Below are 25830 nucleotides of genomic sequence, written 5' to 3'. Positions count from 1 at the left end.
TTTCGAATTTTGTGAATCGTAAATAGGTTGACTTTTTAAATTTAAACTTTGACTTCAAAATTCGAGATGAATTGAAGGAATTAACGACTGAAATTTAGCAGATAGTTTGACCAAATAAATCCTAACACAACTGCATTATTAGTTTTTAAATTTCAATACGAAATCGAGCTATTGAATTACCATGTTGACGAACATAGGAAAACAGTTTCGGTTCTTTAATTTTTGTTGGATTTTTCGATAATAACAGAGATTGGAAATGTGTAAATGATTGTGCTGTTGTCTTGGATGATTGTAGTAGAAATCCAGAGGAGAGAGATTGTGATTTATTGAAGGTGTGTGTCGACAGGTTAACACAAGCAGAATAGAGAAACAGGAAAAAATATAACTGATAGGGATAGGGATATTACGCGTAAAATCTGCTTTTATATATAATATTTAATATTAATTATTAATAAATAACTATCTTAATAATAATAATAATACTATTAATATTAATTATTATAATAAAAATACTGATATACTAATAATAATAATACGTAGTAATAATTTTATTAGGGATAATGATAAATAGTTGTATTGTAATAGCAATAACAATTTTTATATTAATTTTAATAATAAATTTAGTAATAATGATATTACTAATAATATTAATAATAAAATTAGTAATTTTATTATTGATAATAATAATTAATAATAATAATGATATTAATAATAATAATATTAATATAACAATCTAATATTAAAACATAATTATTTAATAAAATGAAATATTTTATGTAATATATAAGAGATAAGGAATATGATGAAGAAAGAAAGAAAACATTAGTCAGTCATATACAGTGAAACTTACTTTAATCATTCTAACTCACGGATCAGCTTGTTACTTGTTGCTTTTAGTTAACCAATAGACACCGATATGATACAGTACTTGACAAAACAACTTTTCATATTTTATTATTTATGTGTTGATATTTATTCACGGGTGATCAGGAAATCTTAACAAATTGGTTGATACATCTAACAGAATAGATTTCATGTAATTATTTATTTCATTTTTAATATTAATAATAAATACAATAAGATATATTAGAGATGATAATACTCTCAATATTAATAATGATAATAATAGTAAGTTGTATTTATAATAATTTTAGTGATTTTTAGTAATCATGATGATACTAATAATATTAATATTTATATCAGTAATAATATTAATGATAATGATAATAATAATAATAATATTACTATAACAAATTAATATTAATACATACTTATTTACATGTACATATCTATTGTTCGTGAATCGTTGAGTACAGTAAAAAGGGTAATTGTTTACATGAATATAGTTCAAAAATTTTTGAGACTTCAACATTACAGACTCTGCTTTTCGTGTCAAAATCATATAAAGATTTAGTTTAAATTTGGTCAGAAATTTTCGGGTCATCACACGTACCACCAGTCAGTCACAACTTTCTTTGCCATAAGTGAGTAAAATAAGTACTCGAAGCCCTAGTGTTACCCGGAATCATCACACCAATCTTGAGAACATTGTAGAACAACGACACATAATCATCTCCACCACTCTACTGGTTGAAAAACTTCCACTAGCTCGATAACTTCCATCGGTTACCAAACTCACACTAAGTTTCCGACACCCTCAACGATCCTAGAAAGCTCAAGTTCCAGGACTTACACGATAATCCGCTCCCATTCCTCACCTAAAGACTCTTAATTGATAACCCTCAAAGAAAACCGCTCCTTTTGTTGAAACATCAACCAAACTCGAGCAACCGTCGAATGCGTTCTATCCGACACCCTTAGACAACCAATTTTCCTTAGTGATAAGAAGCTCAAATCAGCCTGCATACTCCATAAACCCTGGAATATTGACCAAACACCATTGGCCATCCCGTTTCCAAACCCTGCAAGCACCAAACTTCCCCAATACTTCCACTATCGAATTTCAACCCGATGCATCTTGTTCGTTATTCAACCGCTTTAACCTGAGAGAAAAACACCCTCCTGAGCTTCCATAACAAACCTACAACTCTGAAAACATAGCTCGCATCGCTCGAAGTTTCCGAGAAAAAACCATCTCGCACTCGCGTCATCAAACCCAAAAAACTTCATCCTGAAAACTGCCCAAATTCGAAAAATCATATCTCAAGATCCAAGGGTCAGATCAGCCTCAAATTTTTACCACGTGTAGATCAGTAAGTCTACTATCCACACAAAAAAAAGAAATTCGATCCAAAGGTTAACAAACCCGCTACGAATTTTCTACTTCAGCAGCTCCTGGAACTCCGAATTTGAAAGTTCAATCATTCTTTTGCATGGGATCGCGAAGAACGAGAACTCAGATCCGACACCCGGATCTCTAAAAAAATCTCTCCGCAACGAACCCATCGACCTGACCTCTGACTCCGTAACCCTTCGTGAAAAATAAATCACCATCATAATGCAATCAGCGTCCCGATTACAAAATAACTTTCAAGAACCGTCACCCGAATCTTGTGTGATCAACTCTCCTGGATACATAGACATATCCATGAGTTTATCGCGACCAACTAAGTCACCTGGTCTCGATACATATTGCAAACAAAATCCCTAGCTCGCCTTTTGATCTAACCTTGATGAAATAACCGAATCATCAACCATATCAAAGAAACTTGCTTTCAAATTCGCCATCGCTCCCAAAGTCGAAACCTTGAGCTCATGATACCACTTGTTAGGATTTAGGACCCAAACAAGATAGGTGATTTATACTAATCACCACACCCTCGAACGACAAACGAATAATTAAAGCATAAAGATAAATAAAAGATAAAGGACACGAAATTTAACGTGGTTATATTCCAACTCCAAAACACGGAGAAGGGTTTATTCCACGGACGTAAACCATAGATTTTTACTATATTTTTGTGCACACAGTTATGAGTTACATAGGGTTGTATTTATAGGACAAAACAATAAAAGAAACAACTTGTTGGCCAAGTCATCTAGAACTTTCCTTTTGCGTCTTGATCTTGTTGCCCAAGTATAGCTTTGCCTTCAAGAAAACAACTTTCCATAAACCGAATACTTGCTCCACAAGTTGAACTTAACTCCTAAGATATTCGATTTCTTTCCTTGTTTAATGTTTCCATACTCAATAGTGTAGTGGTGTTCCATTTTGGTTTCTGGTTCTATTTTATTGTTTTTATCTCTTAAATTTTTTTTTATATGTAATTTGAGTTACAATTACTTAAAGTTACCCCAGATCAATTTTGTAAACTAGAATTACATAAACGTAACAATCGAACATGGGATTCTTTTGATGATTTTCAAATTTTTAATCACTAAATAAATGATCAGATCTGGCTCGCAAACGCGAGAAATATCAAGCTAGGATCTCGCGATCGCAAGAGCTGGGCGGATAGGAAGTTTTCAGAATTATTCTTGCTTGTTCCCAAAGTTGTTTTCTTGTTTGTTTTTGCCTATAAATCAGACCATATGTGACCCATAACAATGTGCACGGAAATTATAAGAAGTCAAAGTAATACTCATGTAATGATAGCAAGTAGTCAAATAAAACTTATGTAATGATATCAAGAGTTCACTAGTGATTAATCTAGGATCAAACACATAATGATGACATAGCAATATACTTAAACTATGTAAGTTTACTTGCAATATAACTCATTGCAAGATTAATGTATAAGTATACATTAATGTCCAACACATGTACAAGAAAAGAGCAACTCTTGGTTGAGACTTGATAACCATCCTAAGTAAGTCAAGATACATTTTAGGAACACAAGTTATCTTGTAACACTTATGTGTTATCCTTAATCAAGGCTAAAACGTTAATAAGATGTCATTATGTGTAATTAACCAAGATTAGCGTTCTAGTGATCAAAACTCTTTTGGATATGAAGAGGGAAACTATTCTAAGCATGTTGAAAAAGGTTTCGTGAATTATAGATGCCCCGAAGTGGTCAAACATTATTTGGTTAAGAGATTTGGACAGAACAACTGCGGTCTATTCACTGTCAGTCGTGGAGTCGACCGTGTACCTGGTTTCTCATAAACTAAAGTACATGACACCCATGGTCTGACACACGGTCGACCGTGGACTCAGACCGTGTACCACCTGAGTTTTGTGTTCTTTTTATTTTTCTAATGTTTTCACTCTAAGCTTCATTTGGTTTGGTCTTTTGATAGAGTAAGTATGGATTAGTGAACTTATATATTTATGTCAAGATGACTATCATCACTTTGAGTTATGTGTGTGTGTGTGTCATCATTAAAACATAAATACCGTTGATTAAAATTAATATCACAAACATTCTCCCCCAACAAATTTATTTTCATAAACATCTACTAGAATTTATTTTAATCAAATAAATCCATAAATCAGCCTCTTGATACCTCATAGAGCTCTTGGAATTGTAGCTTTAACTTCAATAGTTATAGAGGCAATCCAGAATTTTTTCTAATGAGTTCGAATCTTTTAAATTTTTTATTTTTTTTTGAAAAGCAAGCAAGGCAGATTTTATATATGAACAAAAGATACAAAGGGGTTCGTATCACCACGAACTAATTTACAAATATACATGATGCTACGAAAGCAAAGCACGAGAACGAACCTAATCATGAATCTATATTAAACAAGCGAAATTTAACCTATCCCCGATCTATTATTTGAGACGTAGAAACTTGGATTTATCATCCATCGGTGCCAATCGAGTGAGAATTTCTTTTTCCTTTTGGAGATCCATCCGAAACAAACGGTTTGAATTTCGGATAATATCCCACTACATGACCATTCTTTCTTTTTGAAGATTTTGTTGTTTCTTGCCTTCCATATAGAATAACAACTAGACCACTTTACCGCTTCCCATAGCGCTTGCCCCCGTTTTGAGAGTGAAGGGAATATGGAATCGTTGTAGAGAGGGTCTAGATCGTTAATCTTGTCTTCGGGAATGTGCCACCACCTAAGAAAACTTTTCCATACGTTTTTGACCTCTTCACAATTTGATAAAATATGCTCAACGGTTTCGACTTCATTACCGCACAATGGACATAGAATAGTATCCAAATCAATCCCTCGTTTGTTTAATTCTAGCCGAACCGGAATTCTTTTTAGTTTTGCCCGCCAAACGAAAATTGAGACTTTTTGCGGGATTGCGTTGTTTCTAATGGTTTCGATCGTACTTGAACCTGTATGAAGTTTTTGCTCGTCAATCTTTTATATTATGTTTTATAATTTAGATAATAACTAGTGTTCGAACCCTCACTTCGCGCCGGGGGTTCGGTTTTTAATGTATTTTATTGCGTTTAGTTTGAAATTTTTTTTTGTGGCTAACGATGATGTTGTTGAAACGCAACTCGAGTCGAACTAAAAGGTATAACTCGTGAAAGATTTAAATGTTATTTAAAATTAACAATATATGTGCATCTCCGCGTTTCGCTATAGAGTTGTCGACTTTTAAAATTTTAACGGGAAATTAACGTGTATGAAAAGTACCCCAAATATTTAGCGTTTTTTAAAAAGCGCCCGTTTTGCGTATAGCTAGTGACATTGTGTTCCTAAAATTATTTCGAGTTTAATGATGGTGGAGGAAAAATTTAACTCGTTGCGAGTGCGAAGATATGGCCCGTTGAGTATTTGAGTGGAGTTTGTTTAAATTTTTTATGAGAATGGTTAATTGACACTTTACCCCCCTGTTTGGGGGGTGGATTTGATTTTTTGGATAAAGTGTAGGGTGGTTTGTGGTTGAATTTGCAAAAAAAAAAGAAGCAAAAAGTCGAAAATACCCCGGGAACTATTCACTTGGACTATGTCTGAAAAAAGCTAACTCATTGCGAGTGCGAAGATATGGCCCTTTGAGTATATGGGTGGAGTTTGTTTAAGATTTTTTATGAGAATGGTTAATTGACACTTTACCCCCTGTTTGGGGGTGGATTTAATTTTTTGGATAAAGTGTGGGGTGGTTTGTGGTTGAATTTGCAAAAAAAAAAAAAAAAAAAAGTTGAAAATACCTCATGTCTTTTAGAATATAGGTATAATATAATATAATATAATATAATATAATATAATAATAATAATAATATATTTATAAATAATAGTTTATAAATCTAAAAATTATGGTTGGTGAAGTTTGACATTACGAGCGTTGGAATACATTGAATATGTATCCATTTCATGCATTTTTTCAATATAAAATTATAGTTAAGATTTGCTAAAGATGTGGCAGGACGATTCTATCTAAATTATAAATTATGACTCTTTAAAATGGTATAATTTTACAGTTTAAAATTTGTCGCTTTCAAATTAGTAAGTAATCGCTATATACAACATTTTAAAATACACTACCAACAGGCCTTAGATCTTTCATTAGCTAAATCCATTTTTTATTATAAGAAAACTTACTTTTCATTACTGAAAAAACGATTTAAGTGACAAGATACACTTAATATATTTTCATAAGATCGTAACGAGATCAAATGGATTTAGGTTATTATTTTTTCGAATTACACAAGGAGAGTGAATATTTTAACTTAGATCATAATGAGACCAAATGGATGAGGTTACACTGATATTCTTTCTTCAGATTACACAAACAGAGTAAATATTTTAACTCAAATATATTGATCTATTCGAATTATTACCGATATTATAATACAAACCACTTCATTAATACAGACATGATACTCTAAATATCAGCTAATACGGATAGTCCACCATTCAATTTTAAGAATGTTTTTTTTTTTGGCAAAAAAAATAAAAATAAGAACTTTTATAAATAGAAAAAGATTTCATCCAAAAGATGAAAATCCTTTAAAACATAAAAACGAAAGAACTTCCGAGCTTAACAAACCAAAAATCCAAACTAAAACTCACAACTCTAAACACGATACAATCAAGAGCAAAGTGCGACAAATCAATCTAAAACCAACACATACAATAGAAACAAAAATATAGGGTAACCAATCTTCAAGACGAGCACGAGATTTGAAATAGAACACCAAAAAAGTAAACAACATAAAAACCTTCAATCTCGAACATCAAACATCCTTAATGAATTCACCAAATTTTTCTCTTTCGGCGCCTTGTACGGGTCTATTCTTTTTCCTTTGCTTTCTAGATTTAAACGTCTCATAGGCGGATCACTTGAGCTAATTAGATTTTCTTTAACCGGTTCGGCCGCCATTTTGCACATCATCTCGTCGAACGTCGCGGACGTCTCTTTGGACATCGATTTCTTTCCTTTATCCGCCTCTTCAAACATAGGTTACTTACCATTAAGTTTAACGAATTTCAGTGCGACGGAGGCGAACGAAGTTCGCTCCTTAACAACACTAGAACCTGGCCCCAAAGGCAATGGACCCGAGTCCACACACGCCCCCGTAATAGGAACATCGCAATCGATGGGCCTATCCCTACAACAATCCACTTAAAATAATAATTCACTTCCATAAATAGATAAGAATAATAAAATAAAATTTAATAAAAATACGTAAAAAGTAAGAGACTATAAAACTGTAAAGTAAAGCAAAAACAGTTTAATAATGAAATTACTTAAAGAGTGTGTGTGTGTGTGTGCTTTTTTCTTGTGTGAAGAGTATTAATATGTGACAGAGTAAGTATCATTTATCAACATTCAATTAAAAAGTGCGCCGATTGTCATCAAAAGAATAGAACATTCCATTACTTGAACATATTAGTTTGAAGAATCAAGATGGAAAAATGCTCAAAGAAGAGAGAAATTTTAACAATTGAGGTATTAATCTGAACTTAACCAGTTGCTCGATTAATGACAATAATTCAAGAACTTAAAAATCAAGTTATATTCATTGTTAAATTGTAAAACACAAACGGCGATGTGTTTGAGTTGTGTGAAAATAACAACAACGACAACAACAACAAAACTCAATACCACATGAGTGGTGTATGGGGAGGTGAGATGTAGACAACCTTTCCTCTATCCGAGAATAAAAAAAAGTTATTTCTTCACCCAGAGTGAAACACTCTCAAAAGTAGAGAAAATCATCCTCTCTTTCTTCGACGGATAAAGAGATTGCTTCTGAGTGGACCTCTAGCCAATAAGTAGGATTTTTTTAAAAAAATAGTAAAATAAAAATAAAATAAAATTAAGAAGCCATGAAAATGGTAGAATCAAATTTTCATGAATTTTAAATCCTGCATGTAATTCAATTTAGGCTCTAAACGGCAGCCAATATGTCAATAAATCGACGCTTGCTTAGAGCCAACTTCAAAATTTGAAAACACTTGTAATTAAAAAAATCTTTGAGAGATCGAGTGACACTCACAACTCTACGTGAATTTGGAGATATAAGAGTAAGACGTTATTTAACTCGACATAGCAAATAACACTCCTAAATTATCACATTATACTTGTGTTTAAACTAATGAGCTAATAGCTTAGTGATAGATGTTGTATTTAAAAGTTGGGGCTCGTTATGTGAATACTTGTAAAAATGGACGCTAGTTCGGGTCTTAGTTTTGACAATAATTTATAACTTCTTTAATGGTGAAAATATTTTATAGATATCCGACTCTTACCTAGTTAATTTGATACGTTTGCAATGAAAATACTGAAATGTTATTGTCGATCTTCACCTTTTTCCAAAAGTTAAATGTATATACATTTGTTTGATTCTCCTTAGTTCGTTAGTTTAAAAGCACATGCATTGGCCAAACGATTTATTAGTCCGTAGTATAGATAACTAAATTCATTTAATACCCTAGAAACAAAACACCTCCCTCAAGTTGGTACGGAGTATTAAACAAATGCATAATGCATAATAAAATAAAATAAGTGAGGATACTTTATGCTACAAATACTTTGTCCATATTCAGATGGTTTTTTACAAGAAAATATAAAATGATACTTGTAAGATAAAGTAAAAAATGGTAAGATTAGATTTATAGAGACACAACAGTATCTTGTTGTTTGCAGAGCTTGCAGAATCTTGAGTGTATTTCCCCAATTAGCCCTCAACACCCCAACCCATTAAATACCCCTATCTCTCTATAAGCACGATATACTGCTACTCTATACGGAGTATATATTTTTTTCTTTGTTGGTTGCAGAGTCCTTTGAAACATCTTTCCATTTATAACGGTCCCAAACACAAACTCTTCCAACAGTCGCCGTCAGATCTTTACTCCTTTCTCCAATCCCAACCGTCCATTTCACACTCACTCCTACTTTCTCTTTCTAGCCCCTCATTCGTGGATCTCATCACTCACCCTCTAAAAATCCCAATTTACTTATTTTTTTCTTGTTTACAATCCATCTCTCTTTTCATCCCCAAGAATCACTCTTTGTCGCTTTATTATTATTTTTATTATTTTTATCATACTTCAATCATAAATACAACGTTAATCCTTCTTGATTTCAACTGGGTTTTTGTTTTCCATGGTTTCATATCTGGGTTTTGTTTTTCTTTAACAAATCCTTCATAAACAATCAATCTTGAATCTTTCTTGATTAAAAAAAAGTTTTTTCTGATTTCTTGATTTGAAGTTTTGAACTGGGTTTTACTGTTTATATAAAAAAATTCATCTCTTTTTGGAAAGCTAATTATAAAGTTATAAACTTTCTATAATTATCATCTTGGTTTGAACTGGGTTTCTTGTATCTTCAATAAAAATCACATCTTTATAAAAACCCAATAACCAAGTTCAAAACTTTATTGCCCTTTCAACTTGGGTTCTTACTCTTTAGCATAAATTTTCTACTTTCTTGAATTCAATCATGGATGATCGGAGCTACACATCCAACCAACGGATCCACGGTATGTCCGATGTCGTGTTCGAGTGTGTTTTAGCATATATACACGACTCACGTGACCGGCAATCAATCTCGTTAGTCTGCCGGCGATTATATGAACTTGAAGCTCAGACACGTAAGCACGTGACGATAGCTTTATGTTACACCGCCACACCTAAACAACTTCATCGGAGATTTCCATATTTAGAATCTTTAAAGCTAAAAGGAAAGCCACGCGCCGCCATGTATAACTTGATACCGGAAGATTGGGGTGGGTTTGCTACGCCGTGGGTGGAGGAGCTTACAAAATCATTTACTTGTTTAAAAGCTATTCACTTTAGAAGAATGATTGTGAAAGATACGGATCTTGAATTACTAGCACGTGAGCGTGGGCACGTGCTTCAAGTTCTTAAACTTGATAAATGCTCTGGGTTTTCTACTGATGGGCTTTTGCAAATTTGTAGATCTTGCAGGTAGTTTGATCATGTTTTATATTGTAAATAGTGTTTATTTATACATTTCGTTGATTTTTTTAGTGTTAATTTGATTAATATTCTATCTTTATGTTTTGATATGTTGAATACTCTGTTTTCCCCTTTTAATTTTGGGGAAGTGTTATTCTGATTAAAGTTGTGTTTTTTATTCTTTGTTCCTGCCTAATTTCTATTTTAGGGAAGGAAGTTCCTTAATTTTTGATTATATTGTTAACTTTTTGAATACTGCACATGATCTTACCCAAAATTTATTTGCTTTTTGGGTGTTTTTAATCTTGTGAACATAGATTCTTACACGTTTAGGGCTACAGAGTTTTATAGATTGCTTACAATACTTGCATAATTGTTCTATGTTTCAATTGCTTACAAATTGCAAATTTGGCTTAAGTTTAACGGTTCATATATATTGATTGGTTCGAAATTAATTGTATATAAGTGATTAATGGACTGCCGTTTGTTGATATGAATCATTGATTGGTTTGATTTCCATGGAAATGAAGTATTTAATTTTGATAAAAATGTATGACCCCAAAGTAAATACTTGATTTCATTAGTTTCAAATTACAACATTTTTCTTTCTTAATATGCACTCAAAGATGATTGTGAATTAAATTATTAAACAATAAAAAATTGGCATCTTTCTCCATAAATTTAGTGGGGTTTCCATATATTACATTAATTGATTGCACTGTTTCTTTACTTTTTGATGACTTCCAATACTGTTTCATAACTATATTCTGCCATGTTCATTGTTACAAAGTACTGCTTCTTGTGTATGAAATGCTTGTTGTCCACCACTTTCATATTTATGCTTCCATAATCTCATAATCATGGGTACATATGACTTTTGTGGTAGAAAATTGTTACTCCGTACATCTTAAATTCTAATTTAATACTCCGTATTGATTCTTACACAAATTTAGTGACATGGGTGTCATCTAAATCCCTTGAAAGTTGAAAACTTTATAATAATTATGAGGCATCTATGTTTCAAAAGACCGACTTTAACTGTCAAATAGGAGATTTGACTTCAAAGGTTTGACTTTTAGTGTATGCTATTGCAGGAACCTTAGAGTGTTGTTTTTAGAAGAAAGCCAAGTAATAGAAAAGGATGGAGACTGGGTACATGAGCTTGCAATGAACAATAGTGTACTTGAAACATTGAACTTTTACATGACCGAACTTTCACAAGTTAGTTTTAAAGATCTTGAACTGATAGCTAAAAGATGCAAATCTTTAGTATCAGTCAAAATAGCTGATTGTGAACTCTTGGATCTTGTTGGTTTCTTTCGGTCTGCTGTTTCACTTGAAGAATTTAGTGGTGGTTGCTTTAATCATCAAGCCGAGGAGTACGCTTCTATGGTATACCCATCGGGATTATGTCGTTTGGGTCTTAATTACATGAGTACTAATGAATTGCCCATTGTGTACCCGTTTGCTTCTCGCCTTAAAAAATTGGATCTTCTTTATGCCCTTCTTGACACCGAGGATCATTGCCTCTTGCTCCAACGGTGTCCCTTACTCGAAGTTCTTGAGGTACATTCCCTTTAATGTTTTTCAATGGTTGTGTTCCGCGGTCAAAACCAGTTTATATTATAACTGGCAAACGGGTCGGGTTGGGTTAAGGATCAAATGGGTTTGGGTCGAAACTGGTCATGGTTCGATACGCAAAACTAAAAATAAAAACTGAAACGCTTAACTTAAAATTGGAACACGAAACTGAAAATTAAAACGCGAAACTGAAAATTGAAATGCGAAACTAAGAATTGAAACTTAGAACGCGTAATGCGTAACTGAAAACTGAAACGCAAAACTGAAAACTAAAATGCGAAACTGAAACTGAAACGTGAAGGTGAAACCTAAAACGTGAAAATGATAATTGAGACGAAAAACGTAAATGGGTCTTGTTGGACCCTTTAAGTTTTAATTTGGATTAATATGGGTTGAGATTGGACCCACTTTTTTTTTTTTTTTTATTGTCCATAAGACCCAATGGGTCCAAAACTTTGACCCAGTGGACCCATTTATTTTGTTTTGGGTCTCAATTGCCAGTTATAGTTTATATACTTGACATAATTACTTTAGAGATACACATTCACACGACCTACAAAATGAATGATTTTCAAATCATCAAATGAATTAGTTTATATTCATAATTAATGTATAACAGACAAGAAATGTAATCGGAGACCGTGGAATGGAAGTTTTAGCACGTTGTTGCAAGAAAATGAAACGTCTCAGAATCGAAAGAGGAGCCGATGAACAAGAATTGGAGGACGAAGAAGGCGTTGTTTCTCAACGAGGGTTAACCGCCATAGCACAAGGTTGTCCCGATTTAGAATATATCGCTGTGTACGTATCCGACATTACAAACGCAGCTCTAGAATCCATGGGATCAAACTTGAAAAACCTGTGCGATTTTCGTTTAGTCTTGCTCGATAAAGAGGAAGTTATTACAGATTTGCCACTCGATAATGGAATCCGTTCTTTACTAAGTGGCTGCACAAAACTTAGGAGATTTGCACTTTATCTAAGACCCGGGGGGTTAACCGACGTGGGTTTGACTTATATTGGTCAACACAGTCAGAATATAAGGTGGATGTTGTTGGGGTATTTAGGAGAATCTGATACCGGGCTTTTAGGGTTTTCGAGAGGCTGCCCGAGTTTACAAAAACTTGAAGTACGAGGTTGTTGTTTTAGCGAAAACGCACTTGCTATGGCGGTTTTACAGTTGAGGTCGTTAAGATATTTATGGGTACAAGGTTATAGGGGGTCTAAAAGTGGGTTTGATCTGTTTGCAATGGTGCGCCCGTTTTGGAATATCGAAATAATTCCTCCGAGAAAGGTTAATAACGGTGGTGAAGGTAGAGAAATGGAACATCCTGCACATATACTTGCTTATTACTCGCTTGCGGGACCCAGATCTGATTTCCCGCCTTCTGTTTTTCCGCTCGAATCCATTGCTCAATGAACGCTTACATATTTGTCATAAAGGTAACAGCTTTTTCTTGAAAATGCGCCTGTCGGATGAGATAAAGGTTCCACTTTGTACTATTTTCTTGTTTGTTGTATGATTATGAGTATTGTTTATAATGTGTGGTATTTGGTTTTTGCTAGTTTTGTAATGACTGTAATGTAATAATTTTGTTATTTGGATAGTTCTTGTACGGTTGATGAGTACTGTCACATAGTCCCTTTATGCATAAAACGGCAGTTTTGTAATCAAAATTATTGCTAAATGTTAGGGGTAAAGTTGAATCTTTGAACAATATATATGCTGAAATCACAAATCAAATCACAAATCTTGAAACATGTCAAAAGCTTTGATATGATGAGATTCCATACATATGATATGGGGCCATGTAATTTCTTGATTTTGCTATGGGGACATTTTTTACTACTATAATCTTGATTTTGCTAGAAGGTTCTGCTTTTAGTTTAAGCAATCTATCTCAGTTTGTTACTTTCGCTGAATAGCATCATTATGAGCACAAACAACACTAACAAGAACACCAACACAATCACAAAACAACAAAGGGATCCCAACAATAAATCATAAAGGAAAATTTTACATGAGTTGTATGTGTTCTAAAAATTGACAAAGTCTTAATTTTTTTTAGATGTGATTATCCTTGTGATTTGCAAATGTCATGCGGATTGTACCTCAGTGTTAAGATAGTCGTTACTCCAAGGGACAAACCGCGTAACCATGGGTGGGCTTGGCTTGGTGCAAGTGGGGTCATAGGCCCCCTATGGACCACCAAATTGCAGTGTTAAAATTTTCGATTTTTGAGTTTGTTCTCATTTAAAAGCTCATAACTTAAGTATATTATTGGCAATCCTTATTAGATTTTGGCCCAAAAACATTCTTCCTTTTTTCAAGATCGAAATGATGCTCAGTCACGAACTCACGTTTCTTTCATCTTCAAAAACGACGGTTCCCTCATTCTTTAAAGGCAGTTTTTTACATAATTATCATTTTAGAATTTGTTAAATATATGTTAAAAAACAACATTGGAAACTTTAAACAATATCTGCAAGCTAAAATTGTAGCACTCGATCGAATTGGGCTGTTTTTATGTTGCTATTGGCTGTTTTTTGCGAAGTTTTGTATTGTTTAATGCAATTTTATTATTATAACCATGTCTATGTCTATTTTGCTCATTTAAATGCGCAGTTTTTTCCCATTTGCTAACGATATCTGATATGTTGTAAATTTTAGTAATTATTGCACGTTTTTTTCCCTCAACATCACATATTTCTGGATTTGCCATTGCGCACATCATTAGCAAACCACAAAGATCATTCATATTAAAAAATTAGGGACACAACTAGTAACTTGAAGCAAATATGAAGGACCACCCGCGTAATTTTTTCAATCAAAAACAATGATCCTTATATTACTCTAAGCATGTGTTACAGGGTTATATGAGTTATTTTAAGATATGATGTATCTATATTAAATAAGGATGATGATGAGGATCATCACAAATCACAATGATTTGGATTCATATTATATTAATAAAGTATGGTTCTATCGAACACTATCTAATGTTATCCATTTAGAAATCTGACACCTCTTTTATATGCATCTCCTAGGCATTGTTCCATTTTTTTTTTTTTTTTTTTTTGAAAGGCAAGCCCCCCAAAGTGTAGCAAGTGAGGATTGAACTTGGGTCCCTTTGGAACTTTCCAAGCATCCTACCACCAAGCCAACCCCTTGGGGTTCTAGGCATTGTTCCATATAATCTAATTTTTTATCCCCTCATCTATACTAATACCATGGATCACCATCTAATTTATCTATATATCAATACAAAGAGGCCATTTACTGTTTATCACCTTATTTTATTTTAAAAGGGTATTTTGGTCTTTTCATTATGTCTTTCATTCATGAAAATGTACGATTTGAATCGTTATTTATCTATATATCAATACAAAGAGGCCATTTACCTTTCATCACCTTATTTTATTTCAAAAGGGTATTTTGGTCTTTTCACTATGTCTTTCATTCATGGAAATGTACGATTTGAATCGTTAAATAATAGGTGGAATAGTATCACATATGACATATACTTAAAAATACTATTAAATCATCTATATATCAATACAAGAGGCCATTTACTGTTCATCGCCTTATTTGATGTCAAAAGGGTATTTTGATCTTTTTACTATGTCTTTCATTATGGAAATGTACGATTTGAATCTTTAAATAATAGGTGGAACACTATCACGTATGACATATTAAAAATACTATTAAATGAAGGAACAAGTATCACATATTTTTTTGTTTTTTGGCAAAAAACAGAAATAAATTAGATAGAATTTTTCACAAACAATGTGAAAAATTGAAGAATACAAAGAAGGCACGATGGACTTACATTGAACTTGTCCACCTTCTAAAACATACAACAAAATAAAATGTCATGATGCCCATAAAAAACACTATCAAGCAACCCATATATATGAAAAGCAAAACGACCAATAATGCTACACTAACTGAACAAAACGACCCAAATGGAATGCGGCAATGGTCAATGCAAAAGGAGATGCTCTATTGATTTGATATACTCCAAACACCACCCATATTTGCCATCTATTAAATGGCAAATACTCCAAAAAATACTATTAAATGAAGGAACACTATTACTCTATCCCATGGGAGGTCTAGAGGGGAACAAAGTGATCGATCGCTCAGGACTCAACGTATTCTGTAGCGACCCCGACAAATCGTCAAGTGACGGCGTCGGCTACGTGGGTCCCATTACCTGATTATAAGTCTTTAAGATAACGTTTGACCAAAATATGTCGCCTTCATTTCAAAATAAAGATTGTTTCAAAGTTTACAAGAATTGTTCAACCAAAAGTTAAGTTACATCGTTATAAGTACGATTGAAGTCTAGGCGACACGGTCTAAAGTAAAGTCAAAAGACGCTCCATGAAATGCATGTATACTCGACATCGGATGCAAGTATCAAATAGTAAGCGGAAGCATGTTTCACATATCGTGCAAGACCTGAGAAAAACATAGAAATCTGTCAACGAAAACGTTGGTGAAATCATAGGTTTAGTAAGTAAATTGTATTGAACCACAAGGTTCTTTAAGAATTGTTCAACCAGAATCGTTCACATTCAAAAATAGTATTTGTATCACGAGCACCCAATTATCAAGGCTTAACCGAATCTTCCCTCTGAATTTTGAATTTAGTGTTAGAACTTACACTATACATTGTTGAAATTATATTTCATTCACTAACGGTAGCGAACCGTCTGAATGAGGGTTTGTTAAACCCGTATGGCCACACAACATAATTACACGCTTACACTTACACCCTGCAAGTGGAACTAATGATAATTGGATTGAGGACTTTTGTTCAAACTCGTATGCATCTTTGTATTCGTATTTGTTCACAATGTAAAAGCATGAAAAGTAAATAAGTATGAAATGTATGTGTTTCTCAGCCCACGATGTAAAGAATAAAAGTGATTGAAAAAGTGGGACTATGATCTCACCTTGAGTGCAAGAGTTAATAAAGTACTTCAACAAGTAGACGCGTGCAAAGACAAAGCTAGTCTTGACCTAAACATATAGGTTATATCAATAACGGTAAACACAAACGGTCAAAGATGTTCAATTAGTCCTATGGCTCGTTACGACTCGATTATATTAGCATGTGAATCAAATTGTCAAGTTTCATGCAAGATACTAGTAAATAATCATGTTAGAAAGGTTGCATAAGTATTTGGTTAAGTTTGACAAAAAGTCAAACTTGGTCAAAGTCAACGAAAAGTCAACACGTTCGGGTCGGGTCCCGAACTATTTTTCTAAGCTTAGAAGTCATATATGAGCATGTTGGCCAAGTTACATGTTAATCGGAGGTGCGTAGCATAGCAAACATTTTTCGAAATTTGACAAAATAGGTCAGAATCTGACCACGGCATATGCCGCGCCGCGGCCAGATGTGTCGCGCCGCGACATAACACGTGGTCTGGCACCTGGTCAGTTTCAAGGTTCAAGTCTTGGTCAAAACTTCAAATAACCATAAAACGCAAACCGTAAACAACTAGAAGACGTATCTTATACCGTTGGAAAGCTCTTTTGACAAGGAACACAACTAAGCACTTATCATCAAACGACAACATCATTTACAATAGCCGAAAACTCATCAAGTGATCATTAAACGTTCATTTCAAGGTTTCAAGTTCATCAAATGCAATTTGAGTTTCGGGAAACCAATTCACACATATGATATGCCGTTTTGAAGGTAATGGAGCATACATTACAACTAAACACTAACAATTAACATTCCATGGCATTCAAGCATCCAAAAATTCATGTCAAGAACCATCAAACCCTAGTCAAGAATCACAAAATCATTAATCATGTTTTTGAAGTTTTACAAATCAACCTACACATCAAAATGAAGCTAGTGATACTAGTAACACAATTAAAACATGCACTTTAACAATCTAACAACATTAACTCATCCAAAATCAAGGATTTAGCACACCCATCTCAAGTTCATGCTAGTTACTCCAAAAACAACAAATCGAGCAAACCAAACATATATTCATGTTAGACTCGAGCCATAGACACTAACTAACACCATTTCAAATCAAAAACACGAATTTAGAGAAATCTAGAGTTTTAGAAATGTTACCCAAACGAGATGAAGTTGGTATCAAATTGTAGAGGATGAAGAGAGGATTCCAAATATGTAATCGGATTTGTTGTGAGCTTCCAAGATTGAATTTAGATGATGAATGAATGGAATGGGTTTGTGTGTGTGTTCTTGAGATGGAGAGAAAAGGGATGAGGGAGATGATGGAATGGATGAAATGGGTTGACTAGTTGACCTAGTCAACTAGTTTGCCCATTTGGTAACTCCGGTCCCTCGAGTTTCAAAGCGGGTGCGGGATTTAACCGATCGAATATTTTTAAAACGCAAGTTAACGAGAGATGTTATAATTAAATGACGGAATTATTATGAACGTTAGTCAACGGAAACTACGAATTTAAATAACGAAAGGTATTATTTAAAAGGAAAAGACGGTGTTAAAAATAAATTTAACGGAAAAACGCGGGATGTTACATTATCCACAACTCAAAAGAAATTTCGTCCCGAAATTTAGTTGGAAGTAGTAGTCGATATCTCTTACTCGAGACTTTACGTTGTCAATGCTATGAATAAGTGAAAGTACGTTCTTGAGGGTTCTCATGAATTTGGATAGTCAGGGTTTTACGTTGCATTAAGGTTCGGTTTTTACGATCCCCAGTTTCAACTGGTTTTCCTATGAAGAGAAGTTTGTCATCGATAGTTGATGTATCCAGCAGGATTGCACGTTCCTGTTCCGCAGGACACGTTTCTAAGTTTGTTGCACGAAATGTAGGGTAAACGGAAACTTAATTGAGTCGGAAGTTCTAAACGGTAGGGAGCGGTTCCAATACGCCCCAAGGTTTCAAAAGGGTTCGATACTGCGGATATAGCCTTTCTCGATTTCCCCAAAATGGATTACACCCCTCCAAGGTGCGGTTTCTCAATATTACGCGGTTACACACTGGGTTTGGTGAGGTTTTCATCTAAGTTTGGTATAACTCTTCTGGCGACAATGGGTTGTCTCGAGCCCTTCTCGGACTTGAACGATCTCAATTGTTGTTTCTTGATGGAGTTCAGATTTCGGTGGTTGATGCTTTGGTTAAATGAACAGGGGTATGACATTAGCGGTCATATAGGGTTTCGGAAAATGCGCGTGAACACACGAGTGGTAACTACTGTTGTAAGAGTGATCTACTAAAGGTGACAATACGAGTTTGTGACATGTCTTTCCAAGACGTAAATCGTTCGTTTGCTCGGTTCGTCAGTTTGTGGGAGATACGCGGTACATGTGTCTAAGCGGGTCTCCAAGGTTCCTTGTAAAACTAGAAGTGAAACGAGTATTTCAATACGGAATAATTGACAAGGATACACCGTGTTGGAATAGAATCTCTTAAGATACGTTTGAACAAGTTAGTTAGGGTTCGAAAAAAAAAAATGTTCGTTAGGACTATTCACCCTCGTGGCGAATACTTATGTAATATGAGGAGTTTCTCTATCCATGGAGAAATGTTACAAGGAGTTTCTTTAAACGGAAAAGCGAACGGTAAAGATAGTAGTGAAATGAGGACTTAGAATAGGATGAGTTTACATCTCGAGATTGCCATAACGTGCCTCTAGTTGTCAAATGTTGAAGTCTGAAAGAGAAACGAGGTAGTACACGTAGTTGTATAGTTCGGGGTTGAATAATAGTTGACCGATTATCAGAAACACAAGGGCGTTAAGTCAAAGAAGAGTGAAGTATCGTTGGATTGTGTGCTATCTTAAATTCCAGTAATATCAGACGGTGACGGTGAAATAACAGAGGTATGTAGTGTGGTACATGATGACGAGAAGATTGATCGGATCCACAATTTAGTATTCGGATTCTTCGTGTAAAATAACGAATTTTAGTTATGTTGATTTTTGAGTCGAGAGAGTATGCCTTTCGGCGTTCAAATAGAAATATTTCCATGTTCGAGTTCCATCTGTTGCTATACGATTTTAACTAGAAATGTTGGTGTGAAGAATCACGTTCAAGGCTCGAACACGGAGAGGTTTATAGTTTTACCTTAGTGAGTTAACGAGTTTAAAAGTCGGGTAACACGAGAAAAGTCAGAAATGAATCTTCGGTGATAACAGGCGAGTTCTAAGATTTTACGAATACAAGTCTGAGTTGAGAGAGTTTCATGATCACGTGTGGCTTGATTTCGAGATTGATTGTAATGCCTTGACCATTAACATCATGGTCTAGAAAATTTGACTTCGTTTAACAGAAATTCTCACTCGGAGAATTTGGTATAGAGTTGCTCTTTTCTCAAAAGTTCGAGCGTAAGATGGTGATGTTGTTCGTTTTCCTTCTTTACCTAAATAAGTTAAGACGTCATCCATAAATACGATAACAGATTTGTCTAGATAAGTTGCATACGTGATTTAGGAGGTTCATGAATACGGACGGAGTCCTAAATAAATCAAACGGTACTAAGAGAGATTTACAACTAACGTTGCGAGTTCGGAAATGGCTTAGGAGACATCGTCTCACTTAACCCCCAATTGATGATAACCGGAACGGAGGTCGTTTTGGAATACACACGGGATTCATGCAAGAAATCATGAGGTCATGGATGCGAGGGAGAGGGTATCGGTTTCCAACCGAAAATTACTCAGTCCACAATAATCTATACAAGATGATGGGGAAACAAATTTTTTTTTTTTTTTTTTTTTTTTTTTTTTTTTTCGAATAGGTTTCGAGCTCCCTAGTTCTATAGGTGTCAAGTCAAAAGTCTTAACGTATATCCTCCAATAAAATTTATAGGCACACAATATTTTCCGTTGGTCACTTAAATCGTCTAAGTAGTATCTAGGGGAAAAAGTGGAATGTAAAGAGCACGAGTCAAAGACTTGTTTATAAAATGTCTAACGGTAACCGAATCGAATAAACATGAAACGTGAGAATTTCGAGGAGAAACATACCCGTGACTAGTCCATCGTCGTCTCAGGCATCCTAGGCGTTGATGTTGAAAGTTTAACGGCGTGCGTTGGGGTTGATTTTCTTATTTGGGCACGCACTCCTAAAATGACCCGGTTGGCCACATTCAAAACAAACACCCGTCTTGGGTGCATTGGGCTCCTTTTGAGCGACGGGAGCGGTATTCCTACAATCGTGGGCTACATGGCCACTTCTTTGACACTTCAAGCAAAAAGGTTTGCCACATTCACCTAAATGATGTTTGTAGCACTCGTTACAATACGGTAGGTGTCCGGTATAACCTTTCTTGTCGTTGGGGATGAAGGGCTTTTTGGCGGGGTTGTTGTAATTGCTTGATTGGGGGGCTTCCCATTTTCTTTTGTTGTCACCCGATTTATCCTCGGCTTTAGGTGCCGGCACTTCAATTTCGTCCACTGTTTCAATCAATTGGCGGGCCATATTCAAAGCCTCTTGGTGGTTAGCGGGTTTGGATGACATTACTCCTTGTTTGATGCTCTTGGGGAGACCATCCATGTAAAGTTCAACCCTTAAAGATTCGGGGTTCACAAGATTTGGGCACATTAAAGCAAGTTCGGAGAATCGTTGATTATATGCCTTTAGGTCATTCCCGACCGCTTTTAAAGTTCTTAGTTCGTGTTCGAGCTTACGGGTCTCTTCGCGCGGGAAGTATTCGGTGATCATCTTTTTCTTTAAGTCGGCCCATGAGAGTGTGTGGGCTTCATCGATACCCACCGACAGCACATACGTATTCCACCATGTGAGGGCGATACCGGCAAAAGTGTGGGTGGAATATTTGACTTTGTCTTGGTCCCGACAACCGCTTATGCTAAAAACGGCTTCTGTTTGCTCAAACCATCGGGTGAGCACAACCGGTCCTCCGGTCCCATCGAAGGTGTGAGGTTTGCACCCCATGAAAGTTTTGTAGGAGCAACCCTCGTTTGAATTACCGGCTCCATGGTTGTTGTGGTTGTGGTTGTTATTGTTGTTGTTGGAGGAGTGACCGGCCATGGCCGCATCCACGGCAGTGGCTATCATACGTTGGAGGGCTTGTTCGGGAGTTTCGGGAGGAGCGCGTCGACGAGCCATTGTTCCTTCATGACACAAGAATATCGTTGGTTAGTATTTTCAACAATACTAACCGGAGTATGGAATAAGGATAGAGAGAAAATTTTCCTTGACTCGCCCTAAATTCTTTATGTCATAATGTCGGAACGTCCATGTGAATCACCGTAATATAATCCCGGAAATTATATTACCCTGATTCTCATGTGCATTTAACATTACTTCATAAAGTCAAGGTGGCGCGTCAACAAAATTTATTAACGTAAGATCAAGATCGAATACAAGTTAGATATGATAGAAGAGTTCGAGTATAAATGCACAAATAGTCAAGTAATTCCTACTGCAGTCTATATGCCGGTTGTAGTCTAGATTCACCTATGTACCCTATGACTCGGGGTGGACACAAATGAACTCTAAATCCCTACAACCAAGGCTCTGATACCACTTGTAGCGACCCCGACAAATCGTCAAGTGACGGCGTCGGCTACGTGGGTCCCATTACCTGATTATAAGTCTTTAAGATAACGTTTGACCAAAATATGTCGCCTTCATTTCAAAATAAAGATTGTTTCAAAGTTTACAAGAATTGTTCAACCAAAAGTTAAGTTACATCGTTATAAGTACGATTGAAGTCTAGGCGACACGGTCTAAAGTAAAGTCAAAAGACGCTCCATGAAATGCATGTATACTCGACATCGGATGCAAGTATCAAATAGTAAGCGGAAGCATGTTTCACATATCGTGCAAGACCTGAGAAAAACATAGAAATCTGTCAACGAAAACGTTGGTGAAATCATAGGTTTAGTAAGTAAATTGTATTGAACCACAAGGTTCTTTAAGAATTGTTCAACCAGAATCGTTCACATTCAAAAATAGTATTTGTATCACGAGCACCCAATTATCAAGGCTTAACCGAATCTTCCCTCTGAATTTTGAATTTAGTGTTAGAACTTACACTATACATTGTTGAAATTATATTTCATTCACTAACGGTAGCGAACCGTCTGAATGAGGGTTTGTTAAACCCGTATGGCCACACAACATAATTACACGCTTACACTTACACCCTGCAAGTGGAACTAATGATAATTGGATTGAGGACTTTTGTTCAAACTCGTATGCATCTTTGTATTCGTATTTGTTCACAATGTAAAAGCATGAAAAGTAAATAAGTATGAAATGTATGTGTTTCTCAGCCCACGATGTAAAGAATAAAAGTGATTGAAAAAGTGGGACTATGATCTCACCTTGAGTGCAAGAGTTAATAAAGTACTTCAACAAGTAGACGCGTGCAAAGACAAAGCTAGTCTTGACCTAAACATATAGGTTATATCAATAACGGTAAACACAAACGGTCAAAGATGTTCAATTAGTCCTATGGCTCGTTACGACTCGATTATATTAGCATGTGAATCAAATTGTCAAGTTTCATGCAAGATACTAGTAAATAATCATGTTAGAAAGGTTGCATAAGTATTTGGTTAAGTTTGACAAAAAGTCAAACTTGGTCAAAGTCAACGAAAAGTCAACACGTTCGGGTCGGGTCCCGAACTATTTTTCTAAGCTTAGAAGTCATATATGAGCATGTTGGCCAAGTTACATGTTAATCGGAGGTGCGTAGCATAGCAAACATTTTTCGAAATTTGACAAAATAGGTCAGAATCTGACCACGGCATATGCCGCGCCGCGGCCAGATGTGTCGCGCCGCGACATAACACGTGGTCTGGCACCTGGTCAGTTTCAAGGTTCAAGTCTTGGTCAAAACTTCAAATAACCATAAAACGCAAACCGTAAACAACTAGAAGACGTATCTTATACCGTTGGAAAGCTCTTTTGACAAGGAACACAACTAAGCACTTATCATCAAACGACAACATCATTTACAATAGCCGAAAACTCATCAAGTGATCATTAAACGTTCATTTCAAGGTTTCAAGTTCATCAAATGCAATTTGAGTTTCGGGAAACCAATTCACACATATGATATGCCGTTTTGAAGGTAATGGAGCATACATTACAACTAAACACTAACAATTAACATTCCATGGCATTCAAGCATCCAAAAATTCATGTCAAGAACCATCAAACCCTAGTCAAGAATCACAAAATCATTAATCATGTTTTTGAAGTTTTACAAATCAACCTACACATCAAAATGAAGCTAGTGATACTAGTAACACAATTAAAACATGCACTTTAACAATCTAACAACATTAACTCATCCAAAATCAAGGATTAAGCACACCCATCTCAAGTTCATGCTAGTTACTCCAAAAACAACAAATCGAGCAAACCAAACATATATTCATGTTAGACTCGAGCCATAGACACTAACTAACACCATTTCAAATCAAAAACACGAATTTAGAGAAATCTAGAGTTTTAGAAATGTTACCCAAACGAGATGAAGTTGGTATCAAATTGTAGAGGATGAAGAGAGGATTCCAAATATGTAATCGGATTTGTTGTGAGCTTCCAAGATTGAATTTAGATGATGAATGAATGGAATGGGTTTGTGTGTGTGTTCTTGAGATGGAGAGAAAAGGGATGAGGGAGATGATGGAATGGATGAAATGGGTTGACTAGTTGACCTAGTCAACTAGTTTGCCCATTTGGCAACTCCGGTCCCTCGAGTTTCAAAGCGGGTGCGGGATTTAACCGATCGAATATTTTTAAAACGCAAGTTAACGAGAGATGTTATAATTAAATAACGGAATTATTATGAACGTTAGTCAACGGAAACTACGAATTTAAATAACGAAAGGTATTATTTAAAAGGAAAAGACGGTGTTAAAAATAAATTTAACGGAAAAACGCGGGATGTTACATATTCAGGGTGAAATGTCCCGTTCTTATTGATTAAAAACGTTCCATATTAATTGATTTCGTTGCGAGGTTTTGACCTCTATATGAGACGTTTTTCAAAGACTGCATTCATTTTAAAACAAACCATAACCTTTATTTCATCAATAAAGGTTTAAAAAGCTTTACGTAGATTATCAAATAATGATAATCTAAAATATCCTGTTTACACACGACCATTACATAATGGTTTACAATACAAATATGTTACAACAAAATAAGTTTCTTGAATGCAGTTTTTACACAATATCATACAAGCATGGACTCCAAATCTCGTCCTTATTTAAGTATGCGACAGCGGAAGCTCTTAATAATCACCTGAGAATAAACATGCTTAAAACGTCAACAAAAATGTTGGTGAGTTATAGGTTTAACCTATATATATCAAATCATAATAATAGACCACAAGATTTCATATTTCAATACACATCCCATACATAGAGATAAAAATCATTCATATGGTGAACACCTGGTAACCGACATTAACAAGATGCATATATAAGAATATCCCCATCATTCCGGGACACCCTTCGGATATGATATAAATTTCGAAGTACTAAAGCATCCGGTACTTTGGATGGGGCTTGTTGGGCCCGATAGATCTATCTTTAGGATTCGCGTCAATTAGGGTGTCTGTTCCCTAATTCTTAGATTACCAGACTTAATAAAAAGGGGCATATTCGATTTCGATATTTCAACCATAGAATGTAGTTTCACGTACTTGTGTCTATTTTGTAAATCATTTATAAAACCTGCATGTATTCTCATCCCAAAAATATTAGATTTTAAAAGTGGGACTATAACTCACTTTCACAGATTTTTACTTCGTCGGAAAGTAAGACCTGGCCACTGGTTGATTCACGAACCTATAACAATATATACATATATATCAAAGTATGTTCAAAATATATTTACAACACTTTTAATATATTTTGATGTTTTAAGTTTATTAAGTCAGCTGTCCTCGTTAGTAACCTACAACTAGTTGTCCACAGTTAGATGTACAGAAATAAATCGATAAATATTATCTTGAATCAATCCACGACCCAGTGTATACGTATCTCAGT

General features: G+C 35.0%; 1 protein-coding gene across 1 annotated transcript; it reads left to right on the top strand.

Annotated features, from left to right (window-relative positions):
- Positions 1-9073: 9073 nt before the first annotated feature.
- Positions 9074-13457, top strand: LOC139861237 (coronatine-insensitive protein 1-like). Its single transcript, XM_071849554.1, has 3 exons — positions 9074-10255; positions 11341-11812; positions 12447-13457. Exons 1-3 carry the CDS (start codon positions 9768-9770, stop codon positions 13245-13247), a joined length of 1761 nt encoding a protein of 586 aa, XP_071705655.1. The 5' UTR covers positions 9074-9767; the 3' UTR covers positions 13248-13457.
- The last annotated feature ends 12373 nt before the right edge of the window (positions 13458-25830 follow it).

The sequence above is a fragment of the Rutidosis leptorrhynchoides genome, chromosome 8, assembly GCF_046630445.1.
Source record: "Rutidosis leptorrhynchoides isolate AG116_Rl617_1_P2 chromosome 8, CSIRO_AGI_Rlap_v1, whole genome shotgun sequence".
NCBI classification, from domain to species: Eukaryota; Viridiplantae; Streptophyta; class Magnoliopsida; order Asterales; family Asteraceae; genus Rutidosis; species Rutidosis leptorrhynchoides.
The sequence above is the reverse complement of the archived record's forward strand: the minus strand, read 5'-3'. Positions and strand labels throughout refer to the sequence as shown.

Excerpts from the sequence above, each read along its gene's own strand:
- LOC139861237 (XM_071849554.1), top strand. The coding sequence starts at position 9,768 with ATGGATGATCGGAGCTACACATCCAACCAACGGATCCACGGTATGTCC. Across the intron at positions 10,256-11,340 it reads CAAATTTGTAGATCTTGCAG|GAACCTTAGAGTGTTGTTTT; the intron begins GTAGTTTGATCA and ends ATGCTATTGCAG. Across the intron at positions 11,813-12,446 it reads CCTTACTCGAAGTTCTTGAG|ACAAGAAATGTAATCGGAGA; the intron begins GTACATTCCCTT and ends AATGTATAACAG.